The sequence below is a fragment of the Meles meles genome, chromosome 7 (assembly GCF_922984935.1).
Source record: "Meles meles chromosome 7, mMelMel3.1 paternal haplotype, whole genome shotgun sequence".
NCBI classification, from domain to species: domain Eukaryota; kingdom Metazoa; phylum Chordata; class Mammalia; order Carnivora; family Mustelidae; genus Meles; species Meles meles.
The window spans coordinates 61,404,331-61,431,840 of NC_060072.1; the positions used below are offsets into that span (position 1 = coordinate 61,404,331).

Consider the following 27,510-nt stretch of genomic DNA (forward strand, 5'->3'; position numbering starts at 1 on the left):
TGCACTATTCCTTATGTTCCACATATGAGTAAAACCATATGATAACTGTTTTTCTCTGCTTAACTTATTTCACTTTGCATAAGCTCCTCCAGTTCTACCTATGTCAATGCAAATGGTAGGTGTTCATTCTTTCTGATGGCTGAGTAATATTCCATTGTATATACAAACCACATGTTCTTTATCTATTCATCTGTTGAAGGATGTCTCGGCTCCTTCCACAGTTTGGCTATTGTGGACATTGCTGCTATGAACACTGGGTTGCATGTGCCCCTTCTTTTCACTACATTTGTATCTTTGGGGTAAATATCTAGTAGTGCAATTGCTGGGTCATGGGGTAGCTCTATTTTTTACATTTTAAGGAAACTCCATACTGTTTTCTAGAGTGGCTGTACCAGCCTGCATTCCCACCAACAGTGTAAGAGTGTTTCCCTTTCTCCACATCTTCACCAACCTTTGTTGTTTCCTGTCTTGTTAATTTTTGACATTCTAATGGGTGTAAGGTGATATCTCATTGTGGTTTTGATTTATATTTCCCTGATGACTAGTAATAAGCATTTTTTCACGTGTCTGTTAGCCATTTTTATGTATTCTTTGGAGAAGTATCTCATATCTTCTGCCCATTTCTTGACTGGATTATTTGTTTTTTGGGTATTGAGTTTGATAAACTGTCATCTTTTATGATATATAGATATAGATATAGATATAGATATAGATATAGATGTAGATAGATAGATATACACAGTCAAACTTTTCATCCATTTTATACATTACCTTAACTTTTTCAAATAGATTGATGGGAACTACTTACATATTTACTCATCATTTGATTATGTGTATTGCAAATATTTCCTTTTAGCTGGTGGCCTGTCTTTCCACTTTCATTATGACTTATATTTATTAAATCAACTATCTAGAAGTTTAATCTACATAAAGTAAAACACACTCATGTTAACCATATAGTTTGACTAGTTTTGCAAATGCAAATGCCTATGTAACAACCACAGACATCAAGATATAAAATATTTGCATTGCACCAAAAGTGCCCAACTGCTTTTTTGCAGAAAATACCTTCCATCCTAGATACCATGCAACCCAAGATTTACTTTCTCTGTATATGGATTTTCTTTGCCTTGATCTCCAAGAGTATTTTATTAGAAGTGATAAAAATAGGACTCTTGCTTTGTTGTTAATCTTAAGAAGAATGTTACAGTCCTTTACCATTGAGTATGAAGTTATGTGGAGTTTACGTATTTTTGGCATGAAGTTAGTCACCCTTTACTAGGTTGAAAAAGTTTCCTTCCATTCCTCATTTGCTAGGAGTTTATATTGCAGATGGGTAATAAATTTTGTCAAATACCTTTTCTGTATTAATACAAACTGGTATAAGATTTTTCTCATTTTTTCCTTCCAAATATTAAAAATATTTTTGCACTATTGGGATAAAGAAAACTTTGTGAAAATTTAAAACCCTTTCCAGGTATTTCTGGCTTCAATTGGCTAATATTTTGTTAAGGGTATTTGCATTTTTATCAACGAGACACATCAGTCTGTATTTTTATTTTGCCTTAATGTTGTAGTTTGATTTTGATGTTGGAGTAGTGCAGGACTTACAAGTTGAGAGGTATTCCCTTTCAGTATATTCTGAAAGAATTTGAGTAGATTTGATTTGATTTTGTCCTTAAATGTTTGATAAAATTTACCGATGAAATCATCTTTTTGGATTTTTCCTTGTGGCAATGGTATTATCAATTAATTATCAATATTAAATATCAATAATTATCAATTATCAATTAATTATCAATTATGACATAAAACTATTCAAATTTTACAGCCATCAACTTCCCTCTAAAGTTTAGTGGCATCCAACAAATTTTGATATGCTGGCCATTATCTCTTTAAATATTTCTACCCCATTCTTCTCTCTAGAACTACAACTGCATATGTGACTGACAGCTCTTAGATGTCATATGTTAGTTTTTCTCCCCACTGTTTTTTCCCTTCATATTTCAGTTAGGATAATTTCTCTTGACCGATCTACAATGTCACTGATAATTTTCCTAGCTATTTTCAATTTGCTGATGTGCCCACTGAAGGAGTTCAGCTCTAATATCACATATATTTTTATATTTCTATCATTTAAATTTGCTTTGCCGTAGTTTCCATCTCTGTGTTGAAGTTCCCCCTTCTGATCATGTATGTTGTCCATACTTTCTACGAGACCCTGTAACATGTTAATTATAGTTATTTTAAAGTCCTTGTCTCATTATTCCAACAAATATACAGATTTGTCAATTGTTTCATCTACTAACAATGGGTTATTGTAACTTGCTTTTTTATACAAATTGTAATTTTTGATTGAACGCTAAATATCACATGGAGAATAGTAGAGAGTGAGGTAAATTGAATTCACACCTGGAAATGGGCAATGTTCTTCTTTATTTATGCTATTACTACACACTAATGATATAATCTATTCAAGATTGTGCTTTGTGTTTCATTGTTGCTATCATTACCATAGGGCACTTCACATTTCATATTCCGTAAAATAGTGGTTAGCCACTATTACCTGTACTTACAGCGGGGCTTGTGCTGCCAGAATTCCTTACTCAGTATTCTTGCTTCACTTTGATCTTTCAGCAGCCCCTGCTCACCTATGCCACAGAGATAGTCCCCCTCAATACTCTTGTCTCTCCCCCAGCACTACTCTGCTCTTTGTTTATTACTCAAAATTGACTCATCCTCTGTAGTAAGGTAAAGGGAGGTCTGTGTTGTAATGATCAGTCACAGTCATAGGCAGACTGTGTTCTAGAGTCTCAAGACTGGAACTTTCTGAGAATCCCTGCTCCTCCACATGGCAGCCAAACTGTGCCTTATATCTGTAGTTACTCTTATACAGAAGATGATTTTCTGACACTGGTACCTGGCTTCTGATTGGCATCCATGCAGGATCCTTGACTTAAGACAGAGTATCCTTCCCCTTCTCCATGGGCCAAAGGTTTTTGCTTTGACCTTTCCCTCACTGGCAAAGGATCGTCTGCTATATCTACCTCTCACCCACAGGGAGACTGCTTTGCTTTCTCTCCCTTTCCCCACAAAGTAAGATTTGTTTGCTGAGGATCAGGGTGACAGAGAGTGTTCTGCCCCTCTGAGTATTATAATTTTCCTAGTATCATCAACCAGCAGCATAATGCTTTTGCTTCTTGTTAGAGAAGGCTCCACAGAAGTGGACAGGACTTTGTGCCTGTCTCCCAGAAACAGGTGATCATCTGGTACATACTAGACCACTAACTGTACCTTCATTTTCCTGAACAATATTTTCCCTGAACAACTGGTACGCATCCATAGAAAACAGCTTAAATAATTATTGTAAACTCTCATTATGTTTTAGACTTCCAGATATTCCAACTCGCCAGGCTGGTTCATACCTGGCCCTTTAAGAACTTATTATAATTTTAGTTAATTTATTCTTACCCTCTTGTATAGTGGTCACTTCTTTCTCCTGCACTCTGCTAAAGGTCAAAGACTTTATATGCTCCATCTCTCTTGGGAGGGGCCTATCATTCTTTGGAATCTAGTATATTTGGTCACTTGTGACCTCAAATCTCTAATGAAGTCAGGAAAAAATATGATTCTGTATATTATCTGCCTTTTTTTCATTGCAAAGGTGTGACCAAATATCTATATTTTAAGCTGAAATGGAACTCCGAAGAATATTTTTAAAAGATTTTATTTTTGGGGCACCTGGGTGGCTCAGTGGGTTAAAGCCTCTGCTTTTGTCTCGGGTCATGATCCCGGGGTCCTGGGATAGAGCCCCGCATCAGGCGCTCTGCTCAGCAGGAGGCCTGCTTCTCTTCCTCCCTCTCTCTGCCTGCCTCTCTGCCTACGTGTGATCTCTGTCTGTCAAATAAAAAAATAAAATCTTAAAAAATAAATAAATAAAATAAATAAAAGATTTTATTTTCAAGTAATCTCTACACCCAACATGGGTCTCAAGCCCACAACCCTGAGATCAAGAGTCACATGCTTTACTGACTGAGCCAGCCAGGCACCCCTCCAAAGACTATTTTTAATCTTTGAGGAACAAACAATTTATAATAGCAATAACTAGTTCATCTGGAACAAAAATAATTCTAACTTCTCAATTTGTCTCCAAACTCATTAACTGAATTTGGAAATTTTCAGTGTGTGAATATAAATAGAAATTCATTAAGGTTTATATAAAACTTGGAAAATGGCAAGCTCTTACATGGCTGTTCCTTTGGTCTTCATCACAGCTAAATAACAGTGGGGAGGGACGGATATGTTGTTTTGTTTTGTTTTGTCTTCCAGAAAAATGCAGAGGAGAAAAGTTGTCACCAATCTTCTCTAATGTTCAAAATACTTTTAGGATATGCTTAATATCTAAAGTATTAAAATGCTGCTCCTCGGAGTTTATGATACATCAAGTATTTCCTAAGACAGACTTGGAATACAGCATATAAAATAAGAAAAGTGCATTATTGTCAGTTTATACTAACCCAAAGGGTCACAAAGATTAGAGGTAGTCCGGTTCAAATCCTATATGATGCAAAATCTCTCAACATTCCTGACTGTCTGCATACCCTTAATGTGGAGGAACTCTCTACTGACAGGATAGTCTCTCAAATTTTGAACAAATACTTTTTACAAAGATTTTCCTCATACTGAGTCAAAATAAGTGTTAATAAGTTTGCAACCATTTGCTCTAATTTGTCATTCCAGAGCTGCTTATAGTAAATGTAATCACCTTTTCACTTAAACAGACTTCAAATACGTGGAAATAGTCATCAAGTTTCCTTTTCTTCTTTTTCTTCCAAGCTAAAGATTCCTAGTACCATCAACTACCTTAACTTTATGTCCATTAAACTATAGTCTTCTGGCTCAGGACTCAGCATTGTGTGCTCCATCTGTGACCTCAAACTCCCTTCTCCATCAACCTAAATATTAGGTGTTCTAAAATGTTACATACCAAGCATTCAATTTTTCTTTCCTCCACAGTCTCTAATTAAACAGTCATATCCAAATTCTTGGCCAGGTGTCACCTCTATGAAAACTATGCTCAAAATATCACTTGAAATCAGGTACTAATGCATGTTTCATAGTTACAGAATCTCTCGTATGGTGCATCAGCTATCATATGATTTGTAAATTTTAGGCTGATTATTCTCCTACGATGTTGTGTGTGTGTGCATGTGTGCGCACATGTACACACACACACACACACACACACACACATCCCTATGTGTATGTATTAAGGGAAACTCCATGGTTTTGGAGTTTAGAAAATGTTTCCATACAGCAGTTTTGCATTTGCTTCTGTCTGGATCCAAAATAGTCACTACATCCTGGCACAATTTTTTGACATAAATCCGTACCTCACAGTTAAACATATGATTTTTCAGGTATTCATTTTCCTCACTCAAAGCTCCTGGAATGAGAGTCTTCCTCAAAAGCTCCCTTGATCATTAGGGACTGTTTTTCTTCTCCCACCTTTTACAGGTGACAGTCTATCCAGTGTCAGGGGCTTATTCTGAGATTTCAGCTCTACATCTGCCTTTCCCATCTTCCTCTTACTGGTTTAGGTCTAAAATCTCAGCATTTGTCCCACTGTGAGCAGTAAATACCACTCTCTAAGTCTGAGGGCCTAAATCTAATCTGATATTTCCCTCAGGCCATTTAGCATCAATGTTAAAGACACTTCTCTGGCTTTAAGGTTCGTCATTAAATTTCTGTCACCCAGAAATTTATCCTATCTTTGTTTTGGGCTAAGTCATATACTTACACATTTTTCTTATAGTTCAACTAGCGTTTATATGAGCATGTGTTCTGTGTGTGTGTGTGTGTGTGTGTGTGTGTGTGTTTTCTCAATTCAACAGTTGGCAGAGCTAGAATCGCATTGCATTTCCCAATAGCTGAAGGATGTGTGTGCTTGGTTGTCACTGTGGAAGGTCAAACTCTTCGTATCAAAAACCACATGCATCATAACCTCATCAAAAAATCTTCCCAATATTTGTTGCCATAATTAATGGGACCCTATCTTCTTAGTTTCCCAAGCATAAAACTTTAGAGTCATTTAAATCCAAACTTTCTGTTGGTCCACACATCTAATTAATCATCAAGTTAATTCTACATTGGAACATTTCATTTAACATATTCTAGCAATCTCAGCAATTCAGGAATTTAATGAATATGATATTTATCTTTCAGAATTTGAGGAAGATTAAATAAGATAAATAGATCAGATATGAAGCACTTTAAGACTAGAGTTAAGAGAGTGTAAATTAGCTACTGACTGACCCAAGTCAACTCTGCATTTGCATTTTAATGAGTAATATTTTAAAGATTTCCACAAATTCATATCACACATCTACTTCGAATGTATAAATGAAAATGAAACATAGCACCTAATACATGCCCTTCTCATAGTTTTTATTATCTTTTGGTTTTTATTTTATTGGTTATGTGGAGATGTACAGTATCTGATTTCTCATATAAACTGAAAAATTCGTGTGAATGAATAAAAATCGAAAATGAATTAATTAGCCAAAATGTAACCTTTATTCTCTGCCAGGCACTTTTTCATATTTTATCTTATTTAACCATTATAGCAACCCTGTAATTAATTATTATTGTTCCAATTTTACAGAGAGAAAACTTACATCCCCAAAAGTTAAATAATTGATAATAGTTACAGGTACAAATGGAGCAGAACCAGGATTTTAACACAGATAACCTTACTGTAAAGCTGAAAACAAAGTCCACTACACTGTTTGGAATGAGTATATTAATATACCAATAGTTGGGTTGCTCTTCTTTGGGAAACTCTTAATTTGTCAAGCCCAGTCTCAAATGTGGTACCCAGAACTAAACTCCCGTTCAGATTATACACATGGAAAATGTGGTGGGGATTAACTTTATAGTTATGAAGAGTATATGGCTTTCAGTTTAATTTAATAATGAAGTAGATCTCTGTCAGGCATGTGACAGTGTTGACTCAAATTGAGTTCACACACAAATAAAATGACTGACTTTTTATTCATAAATGTTTCTTCTCCATGTTATGACCGAGTAGTTGTGGTTTCTTCACCTGGAAAAGACTTCAGATGTATTCCAATTAAATTGCATCTTCTTATTTTTCATCCATAGCAAAATATAGATGATATTATTGAAGAAGTGAAAAATATATGCAGTGTTCTGGGGTGTGTGGAGACCAAACAAATTACAGATGCTGTAAATGAACTAAATCTAATTCTTCAGAGAAAAACAGAGGTAAATACACTCATTTATTGGACAGTAATTCTTTAAAACCTGAGTTCAATAATTAATTAAGGAGAGTGAAAGAAAAAAAGAAGAGTGAAAGAATTTTGAATAAGTACTGTGTGTCTGGGTGTACGTGTGTGCACATATGCATTTCAATCATTTGGGGCTAATGGAAACTTGATTCTATTATACCAAAAGGATTTAATTAAATTAAAAGAAATTTCTTACACATTTGAAGTTTGTAACTGCGATATATCTTCCAAGTGAGATTGAAGTTAATCCTACCATCCTACCAAGAGGAATATGCTTATATAATAACATTTATAGGCAAGTGTTTATATAGACTATTAATGGCTCTCATGTGCACCAGGATATGCAGGGGTAAGTATCCATGCTTACATGGACAAGCACACATATAGGAAAGAAAAGACCAAATTTTGTGCTATCTTTTGTTGAATTTGCAATGTCCATTGCTTATATGATCCCATCTCATCAAATAACACCCTTTTTTCTACTGTTTAAAAAGTAAGTATTATGTGACTTTTTTAAAATCTCAGAAATCTGACATAGAATTACATGTGTAATTATTGCCCAAGAAAAAGGTTAGGAAATCTGGTCACAATAAATCCATTCAATCTTGTTATTAGTTTAGCAAATGATGAAGCAGAAAGATATGATGATGATAAACTACTTGATAGTGCATTGCAATAATAAAAGTTTCATTTATTTATTATTTCATTTTTATTTTAATTCATCCTCATATCAATGCCATAAAGTTGTTATTTTAATGTTAATTTTATTATTAAAATCTGATGCTTGGAATGCTTGTGTACAGAGGATTAATAAGTGGCAAAACAGAGATTTGAACTCAGGCCTCTTTCTCAATATATCTGAAACTTCACAGCAGAAAGTGACTACATGCATTCTTTATCTGCATGGAAAGGAACAGCACAGACTACCTTGAATATGCCAACGTTCTTCGGTAAAATTGGAACAATAATAATTAATTATAGGTTGCTATAATGATTAAATAAGATAAAATAAGAAAAGGTGCCTGACAGCCTCTTCCTCTATACATGAAATTCATTACAGAGAGTGATACATGGAAAGGAACAGCACAAGCTACCTTTAATATGCCAGCCTTGAAATTTCAAAAAGATTGATTTAGAAAGTGGACAATTGTATTAGTATATATAAATCGTCATCATTGTTCCAAATAGATGACTATGGAAAAAAATCAGTAATTTCTTAATGTTGGATTTTGTATGTCTTATTTTAATTAGCACTTGTTTTGTAATTAGAGAGCAATAATGAATATAGAAATTTAGATACCTTATTTGCATTACATAGTGACAGTGATGATTCAGGAGTAGTGGAATCATCCTCCCAAAAGATTTTCCAGATTATTAAAACATCCATTGAAAGCTAAAATCCCAAAGCAAAGAAGAAATCAAAATTTAAACAATATAATGAACAAATATAAAAAGTTTATGTCATGAAATTAATAACTGTCTATTACATTTTTCTTTTTTTTAAAATATTTTATTTATTTGACAGAGAGAAATCACAACTAGGCAGAGAGCAGGCAGAGAGAGAGGAGGAAGCAGGCTCCCCGCGGAGCAGAGAGCCTGATGTGGGGCTCGATCCCAGGACCCGAGCCGAAGGCAGAGGCCTTAACCCACTGAGCCACCCAGGCGCCCCTATAACATTTTTCTTAATGGGAAAATATCTACTCATATCTTCCAATTATAGAAGAAAACGAAATAACTACATAGTCTCTAAAGCTGTTTTTATATGTACATATTAATATCCATGTTCTTCTCAAATGATAACAACGTAAAAAATTCGAAGTGATCACATTTATTCTGGTCATATTTTTTATTCTGTGTCAGAGTGGGAAAATTATACATAGTCTTGAAAACCCTATCATCAGTATGTTGTGAATATAAGTATTTTGATGAACTCAAAAACTTAAGAATTTTATGATACTAAGAAGAGCTTTCCAATAGCTAAAGTTAAGTCAGGATACAAGGTAGTGAGAGTTAACCTTCAACAAGCAACTAGTTTCTCTTAGATGATCACATTTGGGAGACATTATAAAACACAGAGTTGAGGGTCATGCAAGTATGATTTGAACTCGGTGAGTTTTTAGCTGAACATCCTTAGGAAAATTAATTCATATCTTTGAGTTTCAGCTTTTCTCATTGCATGCATGCATGCATACATAAAAAAATAAATAGATAGATACATAGATAGATAACAGAATTTGCAGGGTTTCTATGAGCATTACAAATAATGTTAATAAAGGTCCAGATGATAGCGCTTCTTGCATGAGTTATATTAATTACTGGAGGTAGTGGGGACACTGCTGGTGGTAGTTTTTGAGACTCCTCCCCATATAGCCAACATGAAGGTTTTAATTTGCACAAGCACCACTTCGGTCCTCATTTTCTCACAATCACTGATTATAGCAAGCTTCATAACAGATATGAGCCTTTGCCAGAAGAGGAGACCACATGCATGAATGTGAACACATGACTTTCTGTCTGTTAAGATCACTTGGTTGTGCTTCAATTTTATGTCCAGCTCTCAGTGAATCAGTACGCTGAATCAGTACGAACAACAGATCAAAGAATGAGGGAAATTTAATTTTAGGATAAAGCACTTTAATGCTATTAAAATATTACTAGATACAAAAAGTTTTATCTTTAAAACATTCATTTTTCTGAAACTCCCTAAAAGAACAAAAATAACAATTTTCTCAGAAATATCAAGCCTTCAGTATAGCTGAAGCCAAAAGAATCCTTTAAAGAGAAATTGAGTATTTCCTAGGAAAGCTATGAACAATTATAATTCTCAAAAAAAAGCTCATATTCACATTTCACATCTTTTATATACATATGAGCACTAAATTATTGTGATTATTGACACATAAAAATAGAGTTGACAATCACAAGTTTTATTTCATATATGTCAATGGCAAAAAATAGTTTAATACCCCTTAATAAGCAGATTCTTATTTTGAGCACACTTTAAAAGTTCACTTATTCTGTATCACCCTCATTTAAACGTTTTATTCTTCTCTTTCTCTAACCTAACCATGAACCCACCTTTATAAGAATGTTGATACAAATAGTAAGTACATTTTCCAGAATTTGCTTAGTAACCAACTGCAGTTAACAATGCCAAAGTATCTCAGTGTGTCTACCCACCACAAACTAAGATTAAAGAAATACTGAGAAAAGTGAATCTTCTGCCAACAAACTCAAATTTGAGAAACTTTCTTTTCCCTTGGCTGAATTTTTTGGTCAACTTGCAAGAGACTATTTCCTGCCATACAGAGAAGTAATTAGGTATTTATTAAATGGAAGTTTTGGCAAGATGATGAATTATATCACAAGTGCAGTTATACTCTTGTTCATGCTCTCAGCATTGGAAACAATTTTCCATCCTTCAAAATTTTATTCCAGAATCTCACATAATATATTTCCATTACATGTTCACACAATAAATGAAACACAAAGTGAAAAATATGGTCTTACACATTGTGCTGTAGGTGGATGTCATGGTGATTTTAAAATACAAGTTTATATTTCTGAATAAATTGAATCTTAGTTAAGTCAGGCTAACATCTTTAATAGTCTCACCCACATGGATGGGGTGAAGATCTTATGTATTGTTATTAAGTCTAGTGGTTGAAACCATGCTCCAGTGAAATATTATACCTAAAAGTAATGCTTCTGGAAAGGTTCACGTGAAGAATGCTTTTAAGTCGAAAAGCCATATATGCATATTAAATTACATTTTAAACATGATAGAAGTGTTTTCTCTCTAAAGTAATATTGTAGCAAGTTCTCTGTTACAAGAAAACAATTATTCCCTTGAGAAATCGGGCTTTCATATATTAAAAACAAACTTGTGAACCCAAATTTCAAAAAATTTAGCATTAATTAAAGTGGATCATATTAGAAAATGTGTTTGCTTTTGGACTGAAACCTTATTTTTAGTGAATCTTATATATTTTTCATGATAATGAATTTACCATCAGCAAATTCTAAACCACTGAAATAATTCTAGGCCTCCAACAAATATAAATGCAAGTAAACAAACAAGCAAATAAATAAATAAAACCATACTAATGGATGTGAACTAAAATGACAACAAAAAATAAAATTTCAGATTTTTTTTTTTTTTTTTTTTTTAGCTTTGGGCTGCAGTGAAAAGAGGGCTGGATGGAAGGGGGCAAAATTATACAGACTCATGATATAGTTTCATTTCTTTATTTATTTTTATGGGATTTTTAAAAAACGGATAGTAAAACACTTGTGACCATATCATAAATTAAAAAAAAAAATAGGGGCGCCTGGGTGGCTCGGTGGGTTGATCTCCCGGTCCTGGGATTGAGACCCGCGTCTGGCTCTCTGCTCAGCGGGGAGCCTGCTTCCCCCCCCCTCTCTGCCTGCGATTTACTATCCGTTTTTTTAAAATCCCCTAAAAATAAATAAAGAAATGAAACTATATCACGAGTCTGTATAATTTTGCCCCCTTCCATCCAGCCCTCTTTTCACTGCAGCCCAAAGCTAACAACTGAATAACTGCTAATAAGAAGGACACATTAAGCAGATAATTAAAATGCACTTTTTTCAAAAAATCATTCACTGCCGTGGAAGGGGAACTGAGGTTAGTCAATATATATAGAACTGTTCTAACAACACTAAATAGGCATAACTTATTTTAAATTTTTCAGTCAAAAAATCCAGATTGTTTATTAAAACATTCAGAAGGCTTTTCTTTCATCTTACAATTTAGCTTCCTTCTATTTATTATCAGTTTGATTGTTTTGTGAATTTATTTTCTTAAATAACAATTGTATCTTCACATTTATTTTTCTTTTCAGAATTTTCATGAAAATTCAGAGACTTCAGCAAAAGGTAAAATATACATGTACCCACATTAAAAAAAAAGTTATAGAACCCAAGATAATTCATTTTCAATTTTTCATCCAAATATCAAGGTAACACAGAAATATTTTAGAAATGCTTTGCTAAAACTCTTTTTACTGATGGAAGTGATTATTCTGCAAGTGAATAAAAATCCACTCTCTAAACTTGTAGCCTGACATTTTTAAGAAATGGGAAAAGTCAAGAGATCTATAAAAATGAAAGGAATACTGAAAATATTCTTAAAACCATTCCAAGAAACTATGAAATTTTATTTAGCTAATTATATTTTAACGTAAGAGAGTCAGAAAAGTAGTAGATGTCTTTCTTCAAAGTCACTAATTTCAGATTTAAAGTCAAACTCTATTTGAAAGACCAATCTAGCATAATATGTAGGAGGATTAGGTTCTGGAATAATTAGAGTTCACAGAGGCTCTGAGCCTATAAAACTGCAAGCCACAGGAGGACTTTGCCTCTACAGAAAATAGTGGGTGAGTGACAGTGTGGTGTAGAGCAAGGGACCCAACTTTTGGAATCTGGTTAATTTCATTTTTTTAAAAAAAATTTTTTATTTTTATTTTTTATTTTATTTTATTTGACAGAGAGAGATCATAGGTAGGCAGAGAAGCAGGCAGAGAGAGAGGAGGAAGCAGGCACCCCACTGAGCAAAGAGCCCGATGTGGGGCTCGATCCCAGGACCCTGAGATCACAACCTAAGCTGAAGGCAGAGGCTTAACCCACTGAGCCACCCAGGCGCCCCAGGAATCTGGTTAATTTCAACTCTTCCATTTTTTGACTGTCACCTTAGAGAACTAATTCTTTGATCCTAAGCTTCCCTGATATGCACAGAAGACATGCTAGCATTTAATGTGCAGGGTGTGGTCAGAGTAGTTCCTGTTTGCAAAAGCAAATGGTATTTGGCATATTAACACTCTGAGTAGCTTCAAGGAAACTCACTCACAGATGTTCAACTCACACTCCAGGTGTAGAATTCATAGTGAAGTGCAAAAGATAACCTCAACCTGCCCTCCACCCTTAGTCATTTTTAGGAGAAAGTTATGGGCAGAGGTGGTATCTTCTCAACTCTAATTTCCACCACTCAAAAGAAGACACAATTACATGTCAAGAACTCCCCCACTTCATCACAGAATTAAATGGGATGGCAGAGAGCATGGAAAACAAACAAACTAACTAATAGTATAAAAATCCCTATTCCAGACATTCATTAAACTCCAGAACATCATAAAGGGAAGGAAAAGATAGATACCTGGTAACAGTATCACTAACAGAGCCCAAGTGATAAATAATCAGTCAAATTGGAGGTATGTTTATATGGAATTGTACCTCTCTTCATTTCTTTTAGGAATGCTGGAATAAAAATCCCTTCAGCCCATACCCTTCAGGGGTTGAGGTATAAGATCCCACAAAACTGTGTAGGAATGTTCCCAAAGGTTTATATTCATGCTAAATCATAACAGATTCTAATTAATATATTTTAATCAAGTATATATAGTCAGTGTTTCTCAATTTTATGATACTATAACTCTTTCTCCAGAGTAAAATCAGGTGTGACAAACATTATAACTCCGTATTTTACCACCAAGCCCCATATATTGAGTCTCTAGAACATTTCACATAGTTCTGGTAGTAAAGCATAATGCAAAAGCACACATCTCTATACTATCTCAAAAAAGCAAATTATAACCAAGAACTGTATTTCTGCACAAGAAGTCAAGAACAAGAGTTTAAATATCCAAAAAATGAAGATTTCCCAAAATATATGCTGGGGCTTGAATTAATAAGATCTCTGGCCCAACCTTATGATTTATTTTAGATGTGTATTCATTTGCACAAGATTGGAAATTATTAACTAGAAGTTTGCACTTCCTGCTTCAGAGTACCAAACAGCACAATATGGGAACTGGGAATTATGTTTCTATAAATTTATAATTCCCTGACTCTGTTGTTCAGGAGAATCCCTGTTGGTAGGCCTCTAGAGTTGGATGAGTCCTCTTTTTAAAAACGATTTTTACGCTACTTTACTCTTGTTTTATTAATTGCTACTGTTGATTTCTCAGAGAATTTAAATTAGAGCTCTTTCATGCTGCTTGTTCTCTCCGACTTTTTTAACAAAGGACACCACTTTAAGCAAAATTTGGCCATCTTATAAGTTTTGTACAATTTTATGAATAACTAAATGAATAATAGCATGTGTTGAACAACAACAACAAAAATGTTTAATTGTGGACAGACCTATTGAGGGGCAGGATGTGGGAAGAATCTTCATGCTGAAAAGTCCTGTTTTTTGAGTAGCCAAACTGCTATTGGAACAGGGCAGACTAACAGAGGAAAAAAACTGGCTCTTTGTATTATTTTCTTTGGAAAACAACTAGAAACTACAAGCAATTTATACTTCAGAAACAACTTGATGGGGCACTTGGGTGGCCACCGTGGATGGCTCTTAAGTGCCTGCCTACCTGAGGTAATGATCCTGGGATCCTGGGATCAGGACCCTCATCAGGCTCCCTGCTCAGCGGGAAGCCTGCTTCTCCCTCTCTGACTCCCCCTGCTTGTGTTCCTTCTCTCACTGTGTCTCTCTCTGTTAAACACAAATAAAATCTAAAAACAAAAAACAAACAAAAAGAAACAACTTGATGAGGAAGTGCATGTGTTTGAAAAAACAGTACTACCGCCTGACTTGGCTTGGCAAGCATCAAATCACATCAAATCACAGACGTTTTTAAGAAGGATATTTCTAAAGATCTGCTTACTGATTCTCTCAACGACTCCTCCCTCAGCTGCCTGCAGGTTCGGTCACAGGGTTCCTCTCCGAGTAGTTGCGGGTGCCCAAAGCAGACCCGGAAGTGCACAGTGCTGCCGCCACTGTGGGCGGGGCCGTGTGCCACAGGGGTGTCTGGGATTCCCATCTGGGACACAGAACAAGGTCCTGATCAACATGTGGGCGGGGCCGTGTGCCGCAGGGGTGTCTGGGACCACATCTGGGATGGATGAGGACAACGTCCTGATCAACATGTGGAAGCAGAACCTGGAGTCTGGAGAAGAACTGGGCTCCCAAGCTGGACCACTACAAAGGCAAGACCGCGCAGCCCATCTTCCTTATCAGGTACGCCCAGTACCACATGGATGCCTCCTCTCAAGAGGGTTTCACTACCGACTCCACTAGGTGGCAGAAGGGCTGAGCTAATGGGTGTCCGACTTGCGAGCTTGGCGTTGAGGCCTAATAAAACCGAGCGTTCCTCCAAGACCGAGGCAACAGAAACCACGACATCATCTGCAAACACGTGTCAGGGGCCTGCAAAGTTAGCACAGACTTGCGGAGGGAAGGTGCCCCCATCTAGCCTAAGGAGTCCAAGTCTCAGTGGAAGCCAGAGACTGAAGATATTAGGAAGACAGAGCCCGAAGGGAGGTGTCTTCCCAAACCATCCACCCGCAGACGCCAGGCAGCAGAACAGTTTGAGAGAACAGTTGAGAAACAAGCAGTGTTTCGCAACCTGGTGTGTCTGGTGCCACGCTTCCTCCACAGGGCTGGCTCTGCCATTCCCTGTACAGCCGCTGCATTATCTGCTTGGTGGTCCCGCCCACTGGCCATGTAACGCTCAGTACTCTCGGGGACACAGGGTTCAGGCCTCCTGACAAGATCTTCTGCTCCAGAGGGGGGCCTCGAGGCTCTGCTCTTCTCCGCCCTGTGCCCAGGTCATTGGGTGCCACTATGGGTCCTCTCCACAGGCTAAGCTGTGGTTCTGTGCCATTTCTCCAAAACGAAGTGGCTAAAAAGCAGAAATATCTAAAATGTGGCATTTCAGCATGTTCTTCTGGCCCAGGATGGGAAAGGATGATTTTCAGATCAGATCAGCCTGATTTCTTTCTCAGGGTTTTCTGCTTTACACATGTCTACCAGAATGAACCCGTAGGATTTAAGGCCTGTTTCCAGGTCTGGACGAAGCCTGACAGAGGCTGTGTGAGGACGACAGATGGATGCACACCAAGTGGTCTTTGACCGTGACCACAGCTAGCTGTGCCAACCCTCCGGAGACTCCCTCAGCCAAGGCCGTCAGGAATGAGGGACTATGAGGAGGGCAGCAGAGCTTCCATTCACAGCTTATTTCACTTCGTACCGTCTTTTCATTTCCTAAACCCTTTAATCGCTTAAATATTTGTCAAAGATATTCCTAATCTGGCTTAAAAAATAATAATGTTTGAGCTTTTGTATTTGAGCTTACTCATTTAACTTTGGAAACACTACTACAGTGGAATATTGAAAACAATCACGGGGCGCCTGTGTGGCTCAATGTGTTAGGCCTCTGCCTTCAGCTCAGGTCATGACCCCAGAGTCCTGGGATGGAGCCCCGCATCGGGCCCTCTGCTCAGCAGGGAGCCTGCTTCCCCCTCCCCCTCTGCCTGCTTTCTGCCTACTTGTGATTTCTCTGTCAAAAAAAAAAAAAAAAAGATCTTAAAAAAAAAGCAATCAAGTCATTAGCATATTAATGTATGTGCATATTAATGTATACAAAATGTCAGTAATGAGAATTATTCACTGGCTCCATTAAGAGGTCCGACACTGAGGTCCACCCATGGGATAAGGTTCCTCATCCTCATAAGGTTCTCCATTGTAATGCGTCATCTTTCCTAATTTTGATTTCTAAGCTCATAACCTGTACTACCTGGTCCATTGCATCAGTCTTTTCTTCCGTACTCTCAGTTTTTCCAGGAAAGAGAGTTTATTGGGAAAACAAAAGCCAGGAAAATTTACCTTAAATTCAGTGGTTAGTCTTTTCATGTGGTTTAGGATAAATTGGTATGCCTTTATCTAGTACACACTTGGAACTATTAGCCCCTTGTCCTTAGTCTTTTTTTTTTTTTTTCATTTTTCTTCCTTTGTGACAAGTCACTTTTATGAATAATCAATAAACCTCTCTTAAATAACTAATAGTGAAAGTTAAGTAAAGCTTTGATTTTGAAGAGATTTAGTAAGCATCTTAAGTCTTTCATTTCAGGCTTATTTCAGATCCCAGCCAGGTAGTATTACTGTTCTCTTTTCACAGCAGGGCAATGTATATGATTAGTGTTAAGTTAATGGTTAACATCATAGCACAGTCAAATGTATTATGATTAATTTTTAGATGGGATTTGTTTGAAGTACTTACAAGTCATGTAGAAAACCTGTTCGTTGTCTGAAAATTAATTCTAAAGAAATGATAAACTAGAACAAAAAATATTGCAAATAATAGAATGCCAAATTAATAATCCAAAACTCTGATTTATGATTAAAGTCCAGGCTTCCAAGATTTCTGGAATTGAAGATATGAAAGCTTATTGATTATCTACACTACTATCAGCTAATTTAGGCTGCATACAGAGGCACAGATGGCTAATTGGCTTCAGTTGGTGGATGGTCATTTTAATTAAATTTTATTTAAAATTTATCATAAGAAATTTCAAAGCTATAATTGGTGGCTTATATAAGTATGGTCCTTCAAAGATGACCTGATTTCTATCTCCCCCCTCCCTTAGGCTTGATAGAGAAAGTGACAAGTGAACTATCCAGGTCAATCTACCAGCTTATCAATGCCTATTGCTACAGCTTTTATGCAGATTTCCAGCCTCTAAATGTACCTGATGAGATTTCCTATGCAAATCCTGGGCTCCATTCCCACCTTAGCTTCACAGTGTATGCAGTTCACAACATTCCAGAGATTTGGGTGCACAGGTAAGTGGTGAGTTTTTCATAAAAAGGTGACTTTTTACTTGGTTTCTAATTAGAGTTTAATTTGTTCTTATTTGCAGGAGCAAATATTCCATAAAAATTTTGAAATTTAACCATTTTAGATTTATCTTAAAACCATTTTTAAGAACTTCATTCCCAAATGCACATTCCATTTCCCTCAGTCTTTTACCATTCTCCATATTAAAAATTGCTGCATATTGCCAGTATATCATTAGGGAAACAGAGACTGCTCATTCTATTTAGTGATTGTCCTAATTTTTTTAACATTTGAGTTTAAATGACTAATGCTAATTAATAGAACTGACACAGAGAGAGATATCACACACACAGGGAGTAGTCACTCTGATATCTACAAAGTTATGAGTGGTAGATATTTTGTGAAATTAGTACCTTGTTAAAGGGAGAATTAGCCAAGTTATTTGAGTTACAATGGAAATTAACCACAAGTATGCATGGAGGAGCATTGCTAGATTTTAGGTCAGCTCTATTACATAGTATTTTTTAAATAACATCATTAGACTAATATTATAACCACTATTTTAATTCTTTATAGATTAAATCTATAAGAAAATGTGGATTAAATCAATTAAAGTTAATAAAAGAATAGTAATTTATAAATGGATTTACTGTACCCACTGTATTTCTCACCTCAAAGACAAGCTGAAACCATTTCAGTAAAAAAGAGAAAAAAATTGCTGTATGTATTTTTGCAAGTAACTGACCTGTACACCTGTTATAAAGTTAATTGGAAAGAAAAATTTACCTTTGTATGTAAAAAATATTATCTACTTATGTACACATATGCATATTTCTTTAAATCCATGGGATGAGGGGTCCCTGGGTAGTTCAGTTGGTCAAGTGTCTGCCTTCTGCTCAGGTCATGATCTCAGAGTCCTGGGATTCAGCCCTGTGTCTGGCTGTGGCTCAGTAAGGGGTCTGCTTACCCCTCTCTGCTCCCACCCCCCCGTTTGTGCATGTGTGAGCCCTCTCTGTCAGATAAATAAATAAAATCTTTAAAAATCAATCAATCACTTAGTCCATGAGATGAGTATGTAAAAAACACTATCTACCTACCTACACATACACATATTTCTTTAACCCATAGGATGATCTTTTATGTCTTTTCTTTATTTTATGAAAATTTAAAGACCTGATGTATAATATCAAAAACTGCTATTCTGATGGTTTCTTGCAATATTTAATCATTAGTAAATACTTACTAATTTTAATTAACATGGAAAAGCTATGTAGCCAGATAAATATGGAAAAAACTATATGTGCAAGCCTGCATGTATATATGGTGTGGCAGTGTTGTTTATTTTTTTCCATTTTTTTCTATCCTCTGGTTCACTTATTTCTGCTATAATATTTATGATTTTCTTCCTTCTTTTAACTTTGGACTTAGTTTGTTTCTTTTTTTCTAGTTCCTTCAATATATAGTTAGGTTGTTCATTTTTTATACTTCTTATAATAGAAGAATTGACAACTATCAACTTCTTTCTTAGTACTGCTTTTGCTGCATCTCAAGTTTTGGTATGGTGTGTGTTCATTTTCATTTGTATCAATATATTTTCTAATTTCCCATTTAATTTCTGGTTCGACCCAGTGATTGTTCAAAAGTGTTCATTTCTATAAATTTGTTAATTTTCCTGTTTTCTTTCTCCTATTGATTTCTAGTTTTATCCCATTGAAGTCAGAAAATACATATGGTTTGGTTTCAGCCTTTTCAGATTTGTTAAGACTTGTTTTGTGACCTAACACATGATCTGTGCTAGAGAATAGTTCCATGTGTTCTAGAGAAGAATGTGTATTCTCCTGCTATTGGATGGGATGTTCTGTATTTATCTGTTAGGTTCAGTCTTGTTGTTGTATTCATTATTAAAAGTGGGCTGTTGAAATCTACTACTATTGTGTTGTTATTTTTTCCTTCAGTTCTGTCAATGTTTGCTTAATATTTTTGCTCCAGTTTGGGGTGCCATATGTATTTACAATTGTATCCTCTTGACAAATTCACCCTTTTTATCATCATATAATATCCATCTTTATCTCTTGTGATTTTTTTTTTTTGACTTAAGGTCTATCATGTCTTACATATGTAAGGCAAGCTCTACTGTCTTTTGATTGCCATTTGCATGGAACATCTTCTTCTGTCCTTTCACTTTCAGCATATGTGTCCTTAAATCTAAAGTGAGTCTCTTATAGGCAGCATGTAATTGGATCTTGTTTTTTTTATCCATTCAGCTATGCTATGTCTTTTGATTCTGGAGTTTAATCCATTTGCATTTAAGGTAACTAATGATAGGAAAGGACTTAACTATTGCAATTTCTTCCACTGTTTTCTATTCTTTTCCTCTCTTGCTGTCTTCTTTTGCATTTTGTTGATTATTTGTAATGACATACTTTTTTTAATTTTATTTTTTATTTTTTTTAAAGATTTTATTTATTTATTTGACAGAGAGAGATCACAAGTAGGCAGAGAGGCAGGCAGAGAGAGAAAGGAGGAAGCAGGCTCTCTGCGGAGCAGAAAGCCCGACGTGGGGCTCGATCCCAGGACCCCAGGATTATGACCTGAGCCAAAGGCAGAGGCTTTAACCCACTGAGCCACCCAGGAGCCCCTGTAATGACATACTTTGATTCCTTTATTTTCTTTTGTGTGTCTTCTATAGTAGTCATTTTCTTTGTGGTGACCATAGGCCTTATATAAAGCATCTTATATTTTTAAAACACTCTTTGTTAAGCAGATAACAACTTCAGACACTTAAAAAAACTCTATTCTTTTTCCTCCCCTTACCACACTTTATGTTATTGATATCACAAATTACATCATTTTGTTTTACATATTTTTATAATTATAGCTTTTTAATACTTTGCCATTTACTTTCTATACCACAGTTAAGAGTGGTTCATGCACCATTACTAAAGTATTTTACTGTATTCTGTATTTGTCTACATATTTACTTTGATCAGTGTCCTTTGTACTTTTGTATGCTTTTTTGCTTCTCTCTAGCTAGCATCTTTTTATTTCAACTTTTAAGACCACTGTTAGCCATTCCTGTAAGTCAGGTCTCGTGGTGATGAAATTCCTCAGGTTTTGTTTCTCTGGGAAAGTATTTCTTTGTCCTTTATTTTTGAAGGACACTTTTGCCAGAGCGAATATTCTTGACTAGCAATTTTGTCTTTTGGAACTTTGAATATATCATCCCACTCCCTTCTGGCCTGTAAGGGTTCTTTCTGCTGAGCAATCTGCTGATGAACTTACGAGGTCTCTCTTTTATGTGGTGGATCACTTTCTTCTAGCTGCTTTCAAAATTCTTTGTCTTTGACTTTTGATAAGTTGATTATAATGTGTTTTAGTGTGCTCGTCTTTAGGCTTATCTTAGATTGGTTTGTGGAGCTTGAATCTGGGTGTCCCATTTCCTTACATACAGTTGAGAATTTCCCATCTATTATTTCTTTAGATAAGCTTTCCACCTCTTTTTCTTCTCCTCCTGGGACTCATATAATGCGTGTATTTGTCTGGTGGATGGTGTCCTGGAAGTCCCCTAAGCTTTCTTTGCTCTGCTTAATTCTTCTTTCTTTTTGTTCCTTTGATTGGATAACTTCAAATGACCTGTCTTTAAGTTCACTAATTCTTTCTTCTGCTTGATCAGGTCTACTCTTGAACCTTTATAAAGACTTTTTTTGAATTCAGTTATATGCTTCAGTTCCAAAATTTCTGTTTGATTCTTTTTAATATTTTTTGTCTCTTTGTTTGTAATCTCGTTTTGTTCATGCATCATTTTCCTGGCTTGTTGAGCATTTTTTTGATGATTATTTTGAATTCTTCATCAGGTAATTCATATACTTTGATTTATTTAACATTGGTTTCTGGAGATTTATTTTAAGATTTTATTTATTTATTTGACAGACAGAGCTCTCAAGTAGGCAGAGAGGCAAGCAGAGAGAGAGGAGGAAGCAGGCTCCCTGCTGAGCAGAGAGCCCGATGTGGGGCTCAATCCCAGGACCCTGGGATCATGACCTGAGCCAAAGGCAGAGGCTTTAACCCACTGAGCCACCCAGGCGCCCCTCTGGAGATTTATTTTATTGCTTTTGTTGAGCCATATTTCCCTCTTTCTTTGTATCCCTAGTTACTTTGTACTGGAGTCTGTGCATCTGAAAAAATATAGACTTTATAGATTAGTTTCATACAGAGAAAGCATGTCACCAGTCAGCACAACTAGAAACTCTGGGGCCATTCAAACCTTTTCTCTTCTCTGGATTTGTGTGTGTAAATTCCTGATTAGAGAGGTTTTGCTTCTTACGTCAGGAGCTCATAATTTCTTGTTCCCCCTTGTATCTATCTATGGCTCTTCAAGTTTGTTGGTGCTACTGTAAGCTCACTAGCTGTTTTTGTTTGTTGATTATTTTAGGATTTTATCAATTTATTTGAGAGAGAGAGAGAGAAAGAGAGAGAGAATGAGCAAGGGAGGGACAGAGGGAGAAGTAGACTCCCCACTGAACAGGGAGCCTGATGGGGGATCATGACCTGAGCTGAAGGCCAACTTAACCGACTTAACACTGATCTTAACTGACTGAGCCAGCTGGGAGCCCTATCCCCAGCTGTTTTTGGTTCTCAGCTGTTCCGTGGTATCCTGAGTATGCCAGGTCCCATCCATGCTATGAATTAGGTAAGACAGAAACCAGTCCTTCAGGCTGCCACCCAAAAAGCTAGAACATTGGACACACACTCTGACTCTTTTTCTCCCCAAGTAAATGCCAGAAGTTGAATACTTTTTCCTGTTCATTGTGCACTGAGATGCGAAATTTTCTTCCTGTTCATTTTGCGCTGAGAATCCAGAAGTTGGGTTTTTGTTGTTGTTGTTGTTCATTTGCACTGAGTTAAGGATTTTTTTTCCTGTTCATTTTGCACTGAGATAGCACAGTGGCAAGTGAATTTGTTCTAGTTCAAACTATTGGTTTTGTTCTCAGAGGACCCCATTGGCAACCATTCCATTCAGCATTTATATTTAGGCAGGGCTAGCTTCTGTCCTTTTAGTCCCTTGGATAACCTCTTAAAAAGTCTGAATACTAGACATATGTTCCAGTCTTCTTTTTCCCACCCCAGGGAAAAGCTGGGAGTTGGGAGTTTTCTCCTGATCATACTGCACTCTGTCAGGGAAGGAGTTCTGGAAAAGGAGTGCCACAAATTCTCCTGCTGATTTCTGTGTGGCTCATTTGCACTTGTCTAGAGTGCAAGAGCTTCTTGTTTCTGAATTCCTCACAAAGGGAATTGATCTGTGTATGGCTGAATTGGTACTTCCGTGGTGGAAGGAGAGTCTGGGGCTTTCTGCTGTACCATCTTGCAGATGTCACCCAACATAAATTTTTAAAGTAATTTTTAAAGCATACTTTATATAAGCAGATATAGCTTTATCATTAGACTTTTAACTGTAAAAGTTATTGACCCATATAGAAAACTGGTCTCTTTATAACTTTCAGCTTATTGAATCAATTTTTTTTTTTTTAAGCTATAAAGCATTTTCTTTTTCCTGTTGGCTTACATATGCTGGAAAGAAGTTGTGCCAAGTGAGAAGCTACAGAAATATTCCAGTCAAAAAATTGTTTTTTCTCCTGGTCAACTGGAATGAAACGTAAGTTTAATCTTTATTTTGGCAATATCATTTATCTAATAAAGATCAAGGATTCCTTTTTTTTTTTTTTTAAAGTGGAAGGTGTGATTTTTTTTTTAAATATCGCCAGCTGGTGTGATTCAGTGATGTGACAAATATGCTCATACTAATAGATAACTGACCATATAGTTCAGCAGATTAAAAGTCCATTTAGAAATCTAGACAAGCGTCCAATCCACACTACCAAACTGATCAAAGAGGGGAATTGAAAAAAAAGAATAATTAATCATTCACAGACTGTGGATATAAGAGATACCCGCTATTTGGGGTTGAGAGAAGTAGATTCTAGGCATAAAAATGAAGAAAAAATTGCCCAATAACATGTAATCTCTACTTTCCCATTAAAGCCAATTATAAATTTATTTAAACAGTCAATTTTTTTGATAATAATTTTCTATGCATGTGTAATTTAACATCTGATTTTGGTTGATTGGTTCCTACTTTCTCGTTTTATAGAGATTTATTAAATCAAAAAGAAAAAAAGTACCTTCTTGAGACAGTTCATTCCTTCTTGCTCTCCTCTGTCTCCTCCCTCCTCCTCAAGTCCTTACTTTACTCAGAATCTCGGGGTGTTCATAGGCCCCATCTATGGCTATTTCATGATTACTTCCACTTTTCCTTGCTGTTCCTATGACACTACTCCACTAGCTTTCATCTTTTCTGTGGGGTCACCAGTGCTGCACTGATATCCGGTTTTCTTCCCACCTCAAACAGAAGAAAACTAATTTACGTCTCATCAGCACTTTACCAGATCTGGCTTTCTTGGAAGATGAATTGACTCCCCAATATTGGGCTTTTTCACTGGGAGATATGTGCTAAAATTTCTGGGACGCAGGATGGTGTTAGATGGCAGCACTTATCCTAATCTTAATGTTACCACAATCAATGACATGTGGCCTTCAATTTTTACATACTCCATAATTCCTTCTATACAAAAGCAATTCCTCCTTCCACTAGGACTATGACAACATTTATCTTCCCTTCCTTGATTAGGTTCTTAATTCCTTTGACCAAAGACCTGATCTTCAATGACAAAATCCTCTTCTATTGCACAGAATGAGTTCTGCTTGTAAAATTCATCAGTGGTTCCCCAATTCTCATAAGCTAAAATACAAATCCTGTGGTTTGGTCCCTATCCTGCACCTTATCTCTGAAGTTAGCCCCACTCCATGGCCCTGCACCCAGTCATTCTGTATCTGATCTGTTTACCCTAACTGTAATCTGAGATATCATGCCTCTGCTAAGGGTCCTCCATCTGTCAAGAGCCCATCATGGGACCACCTAATTATCTTTCAAAGTACTCTTTCGCCTTCTCTGCAAACTTTTTTTTGTAGCATTAGAAATAATTGGCCACTTCTCTTTTGTTGGTTGATGTGAATCTCAGTCTACTCTCTTATGGTCCCTTACTGCATGTGTTTGCTTATATTTCTGTTCGCTTTTGCCAGATGACACAAAGATCTTTTGTTTTTGTTTTTGTCATTTTATTTTCTTTTTAAAATTTTTCATTCTGGCCATAGCAGCATTAGTAGTATCTGGTAGAGTAAGAATGCAGTTTGTGTTCTTGGGCAAATGAATAAATTTCATGGAATAAGTGATCCTTTAAAAATGTTATTAATCAGGGGTGCCTGGGTGGCTCAGTGGGGTAAGCCGCTGCCTTCGGCTCAGGTCATGATCTCGGGGTCCTGGGATCGAGTGCCGCATTGGGCTCTCTGCTCAGCAGGGAGCCTGCTTCCCTCTCTCTTTCTCTCTCTGCCTGCCTCTCTATCTACTTGTGATCTCTCTCTGTCAAATAAATAAATAAAATCTTTAAAAATAATAATAATAAAAATGTTATTAATCAGCTCGATGACTAAAATTATTCTTTTGACTTAATTAAAACTTACTCTTAGCTATTTAAAAAAATCAGACTAATTTTCAACTGATAGATATGTGCTATTATTTAATTCAAGAAAAAACCTACTAAATCTAAAGTCGGTTTTTAAAAGATCTCCACCCCCCAAAAATCTCTAAATAAATCAAAAGTCATTAGTGTTCTTGGAATAACTATACTATTTTTAATAGTTTAATAGTTTAATAACTACATAATACTTTTCTTCTGCTCCTTCAGGTCTGTACATGTGTTATCTTTACTGTGAATTTTTTACTTCCCTCAGTAGAGTTAGTGAACTCAACCTAGAATTATTTTCATTTTATTTCATTTCCATTAGAAAGAGTTATTTACTATTTTTCTAGGAGACTGTAGCACTCTTTTATTAACATGTATCTATTACACTATAATTGATTATACATTTCATTACTAGAGTCTATACTTAAGGATTAAAATTTTGTTGTTTAAAAATATATGACATAGATTTTGACTACATATTTCAATCATCATAATATACCCCCAAATATATTTTCTCATCTTAACAACAAAAATATGAAACAGGTATTGTCATCCTTTTTTAAAAATCAGAATATTGAGGCTTCTGAAGCTTAATTAACTTTCCCTAGGTCTCACAACGAGTAAATGACAGAACTAGTGCTCAGACCTACTCTTACTCCAAAGCTGATGTTTTTACTGTGATTTCTATACTCTTTCTTAAAACATATAAAATCCTTGGCAGAGTATTTATATTCTATAAGAAGTTCTTGCATCTTAACTTAAAAAAAAAAATCTACTCCATTCTCTTATCAGCAGCCACCCCATTTTTATCCTCTGATTTGGGGCAAAATCCTTCCAGAGAGTTGTATATATTCACTTTCTTCAGTTGTTTTTGTTGTTGTTGTTGTTCTGTGCTCTAAAATATGCTTGAATTAGGCTTTCATCACCTCTGCTTCACCGAAATTGCCCATTAGAGTCACTAGTTACCTGCGTAGTTAAATCTAATGTTGGTTTCTCAGTCTTCATCTTGCATGATCTATTTAGGAGCATTTGGCACTGTTGATTTCACCCTCTATCTTGAAATATGCTCTCGACTTGGCTGCCTTATTCTTTTTGCTTTCCTTCTCCTCTACTGGACATTCCTTCTCCTCTACTGGACATTCCTTCTCTATTTTCTTTTTTTCTCCCAGACTGATCATGGTCTTAGCACTTACGCCTCTTTTCTGTTGTATTTATTTTGCTCCTTTAGCTTTCTCTTATCGTCACATGGCTTTAAATGCCATCTATATGCGAGCTTCTCCAAAAAATTATATCACCAACCCAGGCGTCAGTCACAAACTCCACACTTATGCATTCAACATGTCTAAAACAATACTCCTAACCTTACATTCCAAACTTGTTTCCATGGATAAGCACCCTGAACGATACTTTTCAGTTCCAATTGTTCAAGTCACATATTTATTCTGAATAACCTCTTAGACCCCATGTCCAGTAAATCCTACAGGCTCTCCCTTCAAAATATTTCCAGACTATTACTTCTCATCACTTTCATTAGTCTAGTCCCCCATTCTCTCTCCCCTGAATTACCATATTGCTATATAATGTTCTCCCTTCTTCTCTTGTATCTCTATAGTCCTTCTCACACAGTGGCTAAAGTGACTTCTTTTAAAATGTAAGCCAGGCTATGTTATTATTCTGTTTAAAAATCCTGAAATGGCTCCCTGTTTCACATCACAGAAATCCTTATAATGGTTTATTGCTATACATCAGTATTAAAAGGAAAGTTCTAAACATATGACTTAATTAAATCTCACATTTTCACTATGAAAAACTCACACTGATCTTAGGAAAACTATCTAATATAGAAAAAGAAAACATTTCAGAAAAATTTTAATGTTTATTCATTTTTCAACTGCAAAGTAAGGCAAATATATGGTTAAAACTTGAGGTCTATGCCAGCTGCTTGCATAAAAAGAAGCAATTCACTTATTGATTTGTCCCTTAAGTTTTTTC

General features: G+C 36.0%; 1 protein-coding gene across 2 annotated transcripts in view; it reads left to right on the top strand.

Moving 5' to 3' along the window:
* PIK3C2G (phosphatidylinositol-4-phosphate 3-kinase catalytic subunit type 2 gamma) overlaps positions 1-27,510 on the top strand; it is a 327,581-nt gene that overhangs the window by 51,606 nt on the left and 248,465 nt on the right. The window contains exons 8-11 of one of the 2 annotated variants that reach the window (XM_046012794.1): positions 7,165-7,287; positions 12,176-12,209; positions 17,751-17,946; positions 23,472-23,594. In XM_046012794.1, coding sequence (XP_045868750.1) covers positions 7,165-7,287; positions 12,176-12,209; positions 17,751-17,946; positions 23,472-23,594 — 476 coding nt within the window. The remainder of the gene's footprint in view (positions 1-7,164; positions 7,288-12,175; positions 12,210-17,750; positions 17,947-23,471; positions 23,595-27,510) is intronic. The other variant, XM_046012795.1, reaches the window with a different exon arrangement.